This window comes from Scylla paramamosain, chromosome 8 (genome assembly GCF_035594125.1).
Source record: "Scylla paramamosain isolate STU-SP2022 chromosome 8, ASM3559412v1, whole genome shotgun sequence".
NCBI classification, from domain to species: Eukaryota; Metazoa; Arthropoda; class Malacostraca; order Decapoda; family Portunidae; genus Scylla; species Scylla paramamosain.
In genome coordinates this window covers 19,337,040-19,349,539 of record NC_087158.1, presented here as the reverse complement: position 1 = coordinate 19,349,539, position 12,500 = coordinate 19,337,040, and the positions used below count along the sequence as shown (strand labels likewise).

The window sequence follows — 12,500 nt, the reverse complement described above, 5'->3', positions numbered from 1 at the left end:
TGAACCGTCTTGAGGAGGTCGAATTGAGTGTTGTGACCTGGACAGACAGAAGGACAGACACACACACAAAGACAAAAACTGACTCACTCACTCACTTACTAAATCAATCACACTTACTCGTTCACGCGCACACTGACTGACTGACTGACTGACTGACTGACTGAAAGAGAGAGAGAGAGAGAGAGAGAGAGAGAGAGAGAGAGAGAGAGAGAGAGAGAGAGAGAGAGAGAGAGAGAGAGAGAGAGAGAGAGAGAGAGAGAGAGAGAGAGAGAGAGAGAGAGAGAGAGAGAGAGAGAGAGAGAGTGTGTGTGTGTGTGTGTGTGTGTTTGGTTAAGGATATGGATCAGCATACAAAGGTTTAAGCAAGGCTGATAATCTACACAAACCGTTCTAGTTTTTCAAGCTGACTTCCTTGGCACCCTCATGCTTAAGCCAGGCCGGCACGTGAGGTGTGGTGCGCTCTTTCATAATGATCTTTATCTCCACGCAATAATAAGCTCAGGCCGCGGAAAAATGCAGATTCGTTTATGTTTACCAATGGAGACAATACTTATCTACCACAGTAAATTCTCTTCTATTCTCTCTCTCTCTCTCTCTCTCTCTCTCTCTCTCTCTCTCTCTCTCTCTCTCTCTCTCTCTCTCTCTCTCTCTCTCTCTCTCTCTGACTGGGCGAGAAACTAAAGAAACAATCCACTAAACCCGAAAGACGAGTCAATATACACACACTCACCTACACCTACCCACCCACTCACCCACAGACCTAATCACTTTGTCAGGCGGCGCGGCGCAGAACACAGTCAACACGGCAACACGAGATCCATTAGGTGAGGGTCAACAGGCAGACGAAGGCTGGTGGAGGGTAATAGCCAAGAGAGCTCAAATAAAGTCAAATTATCCATTCGCTTGAGTGATGCACTGCTGTTATAACTTGACGGACTGATGGGAGAGAGAGAGAGAGAGAGAGAGAGAGAGAGAGAGAGAGAGAGAGAGAGAGAGAGAGAGAGAGAGAGAGAGAGAGAGAGAGAGAGAGAGAGAGAGAGTGTTAGGAGATATTTTATTATTTTTTTATATATTTGATTGGTCCAAACGTAAAATACATTATAGAACAAAAAAAATATAATCTGAATTCGAGAGAGAGAGAGAGAGAGAGAGAGAGAGAGAGAGAGAGAGAGAGAGAGAGAGAGAGAGAGAGAGAGAGAGAGAGAGAGAGAGAGAGAGAGAGAGAGAGAGCATGCAACATTTATCAACACATCATCAAAACACTACTAACGTGTCTGCAAGAAGGGTGAATAATGGAAAATAGGCGGTGTGCGGGCTGGCGTGCGGCGCGTCCATCCTCTACAAGCTTATGAAAGAATGCAATCACCGTATTTTTAGACAGAAATCAGATACGTACATATAATGACACTGTTATCATAATGATGGTGTGTTTTGCGAATGTGAGTACATAACACAACGAAAGTCTGTAATACAAAGCTTAAAGCAGCATTAGGATATGGTTCAAACTCAAATAGAACTGCTAATTTCATAAAAAGGCTAAGCATGAAATGCATATAGTTCATAATACAAGTTCTGTTTTCATGATTCTCTTGTAGAAGAAAAATATTCCCAACAGTTAAGTTATTGCCTGAAACCTATTCTTTCATTTCGTTGTGTCCGTTTTTTTTTTTTTTTTAATAGCAACCTGACAAATCTTTTATTTCTTTTCTAAAAAAATTCAACAACGACAAATGGAAAAGAATTGTTAATTCTACTGAATTTTAGATGGGACAGTCTTTGATTAGCAAAGTAGTGGCATGCACGCTCACACATACATACACACACACACACACACACACACACACACACACACACACACACACACACACACACACACACACATGAACGCACGCACACTCACACCCACATACAGGCTGTGAAATAGCATCGTCCCGCGGGCCAGCCTGCCTATATAATCACTGCAATGGAGATATTAATGGGATTGGCAATAGAGCGGGAGAGAGATGAAGCACATACTCGTATGCGGAATAGATACAAGCACGACAGGACTAACGCTGCTCTTGCGCCGGGATATTTTGAACAGGTACTGATATGAAAGGGAAACAGGGTGGTATGACGTGATGTTTTCGTAGGGGATGTATAAAGTGCCATAAAAAAAATACGCCTAAGCACTTGGAACAGATAGAAACCAAGAAAAACAAAATAAGAGTAGTTGAAAAAAGCAAAAAAAAATGGTGGAAGAGAGTGATAAAATCTAATGGAGGGTTGAGACTAAACTGAAAAATGGGAAACGAGTAATGCATACACGAAGATAAGTAAATAAATATGTAAATGAAAAATAAATAAATAAATAAATAAATAAATAAATAAATATAAAAAGTATCATCAGTAAGGATAAACACGTCGCGTGTTTCTGCAAAGCTGTGGAGAACAAAAAGAACTGAAAGGGAAACTGAAAGAACAATGTTTGAAGGTATAACGCAAAAGTGCTAATTATAAAAGAAAAAAATGCTAAACATAATGAAAGAACTCTGCGAAAGATGAAATGGAATGAGAGATGGATTCATATGTGTGGTTCCTGCAGAGCCTCTCACTTAATATGAAGAACTACAGATTAGCATAATATTTTAAGTTTTCTCGTAAAACAATATGCGCCAGAGAAGCGGAAAATGAGCCAATAATCGTACGGTACCCATTGTATGAAACAAAGAGGACTGATGGAATTATAGGCTGTTATCTCTAACCGTCCCGTTTTATTACATTATGGAAGTATATATATATCTGTAAGATTATTGGAAAAAGCTACGAGTGATTCGTTTTCTGAAGAAGTCATTTCATATTCTCATAGCTTTATTTCTTTAGGCAATCGCATAGCTTTATTTCTCAGTCAATCATGTTTTACTGGCTAAATTATCTCTCAGAACAAATTTCATACAAGAATATTATGTGAGACTGAGAAGGGAAGATCAGAAAAAAAAAAGTCTAAAGAAAAAGAAACACTTCAATCAGTTGTCTTTTAAGATTTCTCAGGTAAATGAGCGACGAGCAGGACACACGAAAATATGGTGGACTCAATAGAAGGTTACCTGTCAGCGAGATCGATAGGAACTGGTGCAGGGTTAAAGTTTCCGTTAAGGCAAAAACATGACAGGTGAGAATAACGGAGAACTCTTTGCTCCGTTATTTTGTTTCTAGATTGTGTAAATGAGATGTCAGTTACACAGAACAGCTGCATGAAAATGCCTGAGTGGTGCTAATTAAACAAATAAAAAAATAATGGGAATGGAAAGGAGGTGCACCTGTACAAAAATGAATTGTACATATTTGGCAATGTTTATGTTTACTTAGTTTTGGTAGGCAATATGAAAAATTAAATGAGTGACATGAATCATATATAAGGCACAAGACAGCAAAAGGAAATCATTACAGCTACGTTGAGATGAATTTAGACCAATGAACGAGATAACCTACGGCCAGAGGAGAAATGTCTGGGGCTGGTTGAAACGAGTGTACGCTGCTATCAGGCACTGCACTCCCCTCTTGTGGAAATTAACGACATGGTGAGCGAATTGGTTGTTCTCATGACGTATTCAGCTCTGCGGCGAGGTGGTTTTGTCTTTCCTGTACAAAGACTGGAGACGACACGCAGAGTGGCAGCAAAACTCACACCAAGCTGAGAAGAGTTGCCGAAAGAGGAAACAAGAAAATGTCAAGTTTAAGACAACGTGAAAAAAGAAAGAAATACAAATATCGCAATTTTGAAAGAAAGACTTTAATGTGTGGACGCATAAGACTTTCTAGTGAGGAACAATGAAACAAGAGGACATGACTGAAAACTAACTACATGACCAAACATTTAAATAAAAAATTTTCCCGCGGAAGCATGGGAGTTCAGGGGCTGATGTAGAATGAGGAAACTGTATCCATGAATTTAAACTAAAATGCATAAAACTAAACATACATGCAAACGAAACAATACAATTTAGTTCAAATCATGAATAATACAACTATGTAAACACACACACACACACACACACACACACACACACACACACACACACACACACACACACACACACACGTACGGTATAATTAAGCCGAACTTACTTTGAGTAATTTCATAATACATACTGATATTTCTAATGATTTTCCAGTAATTTCTCAACCAAGTACACACAACGTCACTGAACCACTCAATGCCTTTGTGTGCGAGAGGAAGTTTACTCGTGAAAACATTCATAATTTTGTTGAGAGCGTAACAAAGGTGAGTTGGAATTGGTAATGTATTCAGCTCACTCACACACACACACACACACACACACACACACACACACACACACACACACACACACACACACACACACACACACACACACACACACACACACACACACACACACACACACACACACACACACACAAAGCGATTGGACAAGATGCTGGTACAAACTCACTCAGACCAGATCATGCTTTTGCTGCTTTCTCCAATCCACTTTATTATTTCCATTCAGTGAACGCTATTCCCATTCAATAAACACAAGTTAATTAATAAAAGGGAGTACAGATGCTCAAAATTATTTCAGTGAAAATCGATTGCAAAAGAATACATATTTCATTCTAGGATTTTCTAAATACTTTTTCTTCAAAGTTGAATGAAGTTAAGATACGTACGAGTCTACCAATACAGAAAGAACGAAAGACCATAACGAAATCCTGTATTATAAAACTGTACGATGACAAATAAAAATAGACTTCAGCAGGGTCTCATGTTACAAAAAGGTATTCACGTCAGTAACCTAGCATGTCAATAGAATTAGTACCAAAAAGATCTACGGCCTTAGCATTACAAAGGGGAGAAAAAAAAAAAAAGAAGAATCAGTATCGAGGGAATTTTGCGAAGAAATAAATTTGCTCTCCACAGTGCTTGAAATTCTTGAGTGTGTGGACCGCTTCACAGGAGGCAGCCATGCACACCGGCCACGTAGCAGGGCAGCTGATGGATGGAAGTAAAATAGCGGGGAAGGTCACATCACATTGCGTGCATGTCCAGGTCCCACTGAAACTGCGTAAAAGTGTGAGTGTTTGCAGCGTGCTGGTGAATGGCGTGTGACGGCTGGGGTGACCCACTTCCCAGGCCTGTGTTTTGGAGTTTATTCATACCTAGGATAGACTTCACTTCTTGCTCAATGCATGAAATTGGGCGCAATAGTGACGATTAGAATGGTGCTGGCTAGAAGAATGATGAGAAGCACGAAATATCATACAGAGGAAAAGAAATTAGATGGAAGAAAAGCAGACGAAGGAGGAGGTGATGATGGTGGTGGTGATTGTGGTGGTAGCAATGGTGGATGAAAAAACACTCACTAAATCTGACCTTTCCTTTCCTCCCAGCAGTCACGGATGCCATCAAGAAGCGTCTCCCACACTCTCCTCTCGCGCCCCACCTCAGCCCTCCACGGCCCCGCCCCAACACCAGATCCCACGGCACTGCAGGAGTCCGCCCACCTAGCAGGCTCTACCCACCTCTCAGGACCCTCGCCCTCGATACCGCTGCACACCACGGAGGCCACCAGTCCTAGGGGATCTTCTTCACTCCGACCACAGTCCCAGCCGCTCCTCTCCACTGATCTGCCTCGGGTCCCCGGCTCCTCCACGCACAAGTATTACACCCTCAAGATAAACACCACCAGACAGAGCAACGAGAGCTTCGTCTAATGTCTTGCCTTATTTTCTTACCTCCCTTTGTCCATTTTCTTCAGCCACTTGTTTTATTGCTGTCCCGTCCTAAGCCATTCTTCTCTTATGTAACTTTCTTAATATATGTTCTTTATGCTAACTCCTCTTCTACCTCTTCCTCCTCCTCTTCACTTCAACCATACCCTATCTTTGTAGAATCCAGCCAGCCAACCGACCAACCACATCCCCAACACCCCATTCCAGCTCGTCTTCCCTTTCTCTTTGTGAGGCAACAAAAAACAAGACGCCAGGAAGAACGCTTCGGAGCGTATTAAGACCACCTTACCGCAAGCGAACGCAGCGAGGGATGAGAACGAGCCTGAATGAAGAGGAGCCTCAGACACTCACCTTCGCAGAAGTGGGTGGAGTGTAGGAGCACTAACAAAGGATGTTTTCCTCACCTCCTGCTGAGTCTGTCTATTTTATGGTGTTTTCTTTTCTTTATTTTTTTGTGTGAATGCGTGAAAAAAGACGTGGATCCCTCGTGTGTGAATGGGAAGAACTGCGTTTGTGTACATCTTTATGTGAAATGTGTACCCCAGACTGTTGAATTCATTTAATAATAAAAAAAACAACCTGAACAATGTACCTTGGCTCGTTAATTCGTGTTTGTACAGGTGCCCCTTAACTTGCAGGTAAGTTTTGACTGATAACAACAAAAAACCCACACCAACTAACCGGATACCGGCTAACCGCGCCCGAGCCTTTTAACTAACTTTTCTATACCATTCCGAACTGTATTTTTCCCGCAACACTGTAGATCATTTTACTGCACACTGAAAGGCAGAAACTCCGATGCGCTCAGGTTGAGTTACTTGGTCAGTTACTTGGTCTGTCATTGTGTCTGCGGATTTACCTCTTGTAGAAATTTGTCGGTATCCTTAAAACTCGCTAGTAATAGTAGTAGTAGTAGTAGTAGTAGTAGTAGTAGTAGTAGTAGTAGTAGTAGTAGTAGTAGTAGTAGTAGTAGTAGTAGTAGTAGTAGTAATATCAGTAGTAGCAGTAGAAGTAGTAGTAGTTTATTGATAGAAATATATTTGCATTTCACAATCTCTCTCTCTCTCTCTCTCTCTCTCTCTCTCTCTCTCTCTCTCTCTCTCTCTCTCTCTCTCTCTCTCTCTCTCTCTCTCTCTCTCTCTCTCACTCTGTCTCAACGGGAAATACTCGGATCCATACAACGAACTACACTCACACAAAGCCACATTCCCACTGAGCCATATTTGCACATGGCCACACCGACTCCAAGACATAACTACACAAAAAGCCCACATTAAGCCAAACACACACCCATCCACATCCACATCAACCCACACCTACAGCAAGCCACACCCCACACGCCGCGCCACACTTCCACGCCTGCATATACATGAGGGGCACACTTTACCACTTGGGCGCGGCAGCTGTGTGGGATGCGGAGATTGTTCAGCTAATCCTATTTAGTTTTAGGAACGAGTACTCTGCATGATATTTCTGCGATCAGTGTTACGCAGAGAGAGAGAGAGAGAGAGAGAGAGAGAGAGAGAGAGAGAGAGAGAGAGAGAGAGAGAGAGAGAGAGGGAAAGAATGATTTACATGAAATAATATCTGAAGTCACACAAGTTACAATATCTCTTTTTTCACGAGATATTCTTATTACAAAGTCATTTTTATATCTAGTTCATACTTATTTTTCTAATGTACAGAATGTGTGTGTCCGTCTTTCTATGTGTCTGTCTCTCTGTCCATCCGTCCGTCTGTCTGTCTGTATGTATGTATGTATGTATGTCTGTCCGCCAGTTTGAATTCCTGGCTCTTGCATCGACGTTGAGAAATGATAAAACATTTTCCCCTTCAATAAAAAAAGAGAACAAAAAAAACATTTCATCCGGGATTACGATGTTTTCCCATTTCTTCGATACTTCAGCCGCGCCTGACGTGACCTCTGCCGCCCTTCCCTGCGCCTCACCTGAATAACGGGTACCTGCACTAACAAACAAGCATTAATACACAGAGAATACCAATAACGTCCCCTACCAGTTGTTCTTTTTCCGTGTCTTTGGATCTTTTTGGTGTCTCTCCTCCATTCTTCTTGTCTCGTGTCATATTTCATTGTTTCTTCATCGTCAAGTACTTATTTCGTCGTTTGCAGCTCTTGTTCGTTCTTTTATCGTTTTTCCGTTGACTTGGTATGTTTCTTTTCGTTATTTTGTCTTCTCTTTTTTTTTTCCTTCTTTTACCTCTTTTCTTGTCACTTAGCCCTTTTTTCGCTGTCGGTTACCTTTTTATGTTGTTTCTTGATGTTTTATTAGTCTTTTTTTTTCTTTTTTTTTCCTGTTTCTCATCCATTTTTTTTCGCTGTGTTCTTTTTCCTTCCTTTCGTCATTGTTTCTTACCCTTAAGTGCTTCCAGTCCAACACTTTCATTGTATCTCAATTTTCCCTTAACTTTGTCTTTCACCCTTTCTCTGCGCATCCTCTCCCCCTTTCTTACTAATTATTACTCCCTTCTACTCCTCGTCTCTTCACCCCATTCCCTCTTTTCCTCGTATGAAAGAACAGCTGCCCTTTCTTTCCTACTCCTGCCCTTGCCTTCACCTCCACGCATGTACCGGCGCAAGAGAATAGTGGCAAGTGAATACCTGGAGCAACCCTACCAAGTCTCCACTGCTTCCATCCACCACCTCCAGTCCCACTCGTCCCATCCGTCTCTCATCTTACTTCCCTGCCCCACCCAGCCCTTTCCCGCCCTTCCCCGCCCTCTCCCGTCCCACCCAGCGCATATACGAGTACGTAAGTCCCGTGCAGTATCTCCGCCATCAAAGAAATCAAAAGTTCATATTTCGTTTGCCCTTTTTCTTTTTTTCTTCTTTTTTCCATACTGTAATAACTCCGCATGCCCGAGTCTGCTCAATTTTCGTGATTATTTTCCAGTAATGTAATATTCTCTCTCTCTCTCTCTCTCTCTCTCTCTCTCTCTCTCTCTCTCTCTCTCTCTCTCTCTCTCTCTCTCTCTCTCTCTCTCTCTCTCTCTCTCTCTCTCTCTCTCTCTCTCTCTCTCTCTCTCTCTCTCTCTCTCTCCTATACCGAACTCCTTGAAAATTTAGGGATGCCCACCACCGTCACCACTCTCATTAGTAACTGTCACCACAATCACAATCACCACTATTGCCACCACTGCGAACAACTCCATCGTCACAATCACCATTACAATGATGGTCACTACTTCGCTATAGATATATACACACATACACACCTTTAATTAAAAGTATCGAAAACATTGTTATTGTTGTTATTATTATTGGTACTGTTATTATTATTACTATTGTTATTATTATTACTGTTGTCTTATTATTATTATTATTATTATTATTATTATTATTATTATTATTATTATTATTATTATTATTATTATCATCACCGGCATCATCATCATCGTATCATCATTATTACTAGCTTACATTCCCTCGGACATTGTTCAAAATATACCTCTATGAAATTCACGTATAACTCCTACGTATGTTAATTGCTACACATACAAAAACAAATCCTACAAAAAGAAAAGTAGTATTGTTCCTGTAGATAAATATTCCACTGACCACAACACACAGGACACAGCAAAATTCCAATAACTAGCATGGCCCGACAAAATTGCTCTTACATACTCTATAAACAAGAACTAAAACACAAAAAAACACGACACACACACAAACAAACAAACAAAAAAACACCACAACTATTTCTCCACCACCATTAGCAAAATTACTTTCACTCCTCGACATCTTTCAGTAAAACCACACAACACATACCAACACCAACACACACACACACACACACACACACACACATAGCTCACACACAGGAAACTTCCACCTCACTTCAACCCACAACGACCCACTGGTGACACACAGGGCACCCAGGGAGCGAGGCATGCAAACACTACAGCCACTACGCCTCCACCTGCAGCTCTCCCCGCATGACAGTTTTCTGCATGACGGGCCTTGAGTACAAAGAGCGAGGCGACCGTGAGGAAAAGAGAACGAGAGAGAGAGAGAGAGAGAGAGAGAGAGAGAGAGAGAGAGAGAGAGAGAGAGAGAGAGAGAGAGAGAGAGAGAGAGAATGGTGAAGAAGAAGAGGGCATTGAGGTAAAAGTGGCATCTGTGTGAAGGAGAGTGAATAATGGAGGTAGAGCTGAGGGAAATGGATGGACGAAATTCACATTCATATTCCACGAGTAGAGAGAGAGAGAGAGAGAGAGAGAGAGAGAGAGAGAGAGAGAGAGAGAGAGAGAGAGAGAGAGAGAGAGAGAGAGAGAGAGAGAGAGAGAGAGAGAGAGAGAGAGAGAGAGAGAGAGAGAGGGAGGGAGGGAGGGAGGGAGGGAGGGAGGGAGGGAGAGAGGGAGGGAGGGAGGGAGAGAGAGAGAGAGAGAGAGAGAGAGAGAGAGAGAGAGAGAGAGAGAGTAGAGAGAGAGAGAGAGAGAGAGAGAGAGAGAGAGAGAGAGAGAGAGAGAGAGAGAGATTGCCCACTCATCTTGTTCATAATTAACCTTATATTAGTAATCATGACAGAATAATGATACGAGTAATGGTAATGATGGCAGTGATGAAGGTTGCAGTACTAATATCTGCTGTCCCTGTTGTCAAAAAATATACGAAGGTTATTTGCTTTGATGATTCCTATGAATGCGCCTACGCAAACACACACACACACACACACACACACAACACACACACACACAACGTATACATTGCATCTAACGAGGATGGAAGTTAATTGTGATGCGAACTAATAATGGTTGGTAATAAGATAAGAGGAACAGTAGTAGTAGTAGTAGTAGTAGTAGTAGTAGTAGTAGTAGTAGTAGTAGTAGCAGTAGTAAATGTTGTTGTTTTGTTGTTAGTGAGATATAATGAACAAAGTTATGACAGAGTACATCTCATCATTTAGAAGTTTATTCAGACGAAGGTAGTAAATTGTACTGCCTGTTCGTTAAAGTAAAAATAGTAGTAGTAGTAGTAGTAGTAAGTAGTAGTAGTAGTAGTAGTTAGTAGTAGTAGTAGTAGTAGTAGTAGCAGTAGTAGTAGTAGTAGTAGTAGTGGTAGTAGCAGTAGTAGTTGTAGTAGTAGAGTTGATGTTATATGTTGTAATACTAGTAGAAATAAAAACAGCTGCTATGGTAGCATTGGTGGCGGTAGTAATGAGTGTGTCACCGGAGATGGGGAGCCTTGGGAACGCGCCTGTCATACGCACTGGTGACGAACGGAAAATTATTTACAAACTCTTCGTAATTAAAATATATTCGTGGAATGCCCCCTTGAACCCACTTCCTGCCATAGCCAGTTAACCACTCTGACAAAATTGGCTAACATATTGCCGTCAGCTGAACACCATCGTCAAATTCTACTCTAAAATCTTGCCGTGCTCACAAGATTAACGGGAACATCTACCATGGGGATGGTGAAACACACACACACACACACACACACACACACACACACACACACACACACACACACACACACACACACACACACACACACGTGTCATCAGTAAATGTTTGTAATATTACAGGATAGAGGTTATGCAATTCTGACACGAATGTAAAAGATAATGAACAAACTGATAATAAATGAAAATATAAATAAGTAAATACGATTTAAGATACAACCCTTGCCTCGAGAGCTGATGAGAGCTGAGTGAAGTATGCACAGTGGTCAGCCTGCCGTGATAGTAATCAACTAAAGATGTGGGTGGTATGTTCTTATTGCAACGTAATGAAACAGTAAACATAATTCTTTAAAACAATGCATAGAAAATATAAAATATAACATAGCTGTTAAAAAAATAAGTTGCATTAGGTGCAAAAGAAAAAAAAGTGACTATGGAAGTGCACAGTTTTACCGAATTTTCACTACAATATCACTTTTTCTTCTTCCCTTTGACGCGTTTCTGGACTAGACCCTCAATTGACAAGGATCTTGGACATTCATGGCTCGTTATTAGCAAGGATGCTCGTCGAGGCAGCTCATGGACGTAATGAGTGGGAGGAAAAATCTGGAGCACGTGAGGGAAATTACACAAAACATGTTCCAGCGCTCCTTTACTGCGGGCAAGTGTTCATCATAGTGCCGCAAGAATTGGGCGATAAAGGGCAAAAAGTTGTACCGAGAAGCCTCACACAAACACTGGCAGGAGAAGAAACCTGAACCTGATGAGAAGTAGATGCATTGTAAACTTTCCTCCTCGCTTCCTACGTCACTCTTGGTGTGCTTGCCTAGGTACTTTGTCACGGTCCTGAGGCGACAGAGGCTGCAGACATGATTACGAGCAGCAAGCGGATGACGGGCATGGTAAACTTTTCTTTATTTAGCGTCAACATGTCTTGGTAAGGTAAATATTAAGTGAAGTAATTTTATGTACTAAGAAAGATCACAGTTAATGGTTATTTTATGTTTTTAATAATTCATGGAAAACAAAATATACACAAATAAACACAACACACACTTCTTGAGTAATGGTGGTGGTGGTGGTGGTGGCATCAGTAGTAGTAGTAGTAGTAGTAGTAGTAGTAGTAGTAGTAGTAGTAGTAGTAGTAGTAGTAGTAGTAGTAGCCGCAGGAGTAGTAATAGTAGTAGTAGCAGTGGTAGTAACTGTAAAAGAAGCAAAAACCACCATCACGCCCAGATTTCCCCGCCACTAATACAGCCACTTGTCTCTCAATAAGCGCACCACAAAGGGACACACAGGTGGATGGATGTATCGGAAATTAAAGATGGACGTGTTCTGGTG

General features: G+C 41.4%; 1 protein-coding gene across 2 annotated transcripts in view; it reads left to right on the top strand.

Annotated features, from left to right (window-relative positions):
- Positions 1-6,317, top strand: part of LOC135102926 (nephrin-like) — a 174,833-nt gene extending 168,516 nt beyond the window's left edge. Inside the window, exon 18 of one of the 2 annotated variants that reach the window (XM_064008603.1) lies at positions 5,395-6,317. In XM_064008603.1, coding sequence (XP_063864673.1) covers positions 5,395-5,715 — 321 coding nt within the window. In that variant the 3' untranslated portion in view covers positions 5,716-6,317. Of the gene's footprint in view, positions 1-5,391 lie in introns of both variants that reach the window. The other variant, XM_064008602.1, reaches the window with a different exon arrangement.
- Positions 6,318-12,500: the final 6,183 nt, after the last annotated feature.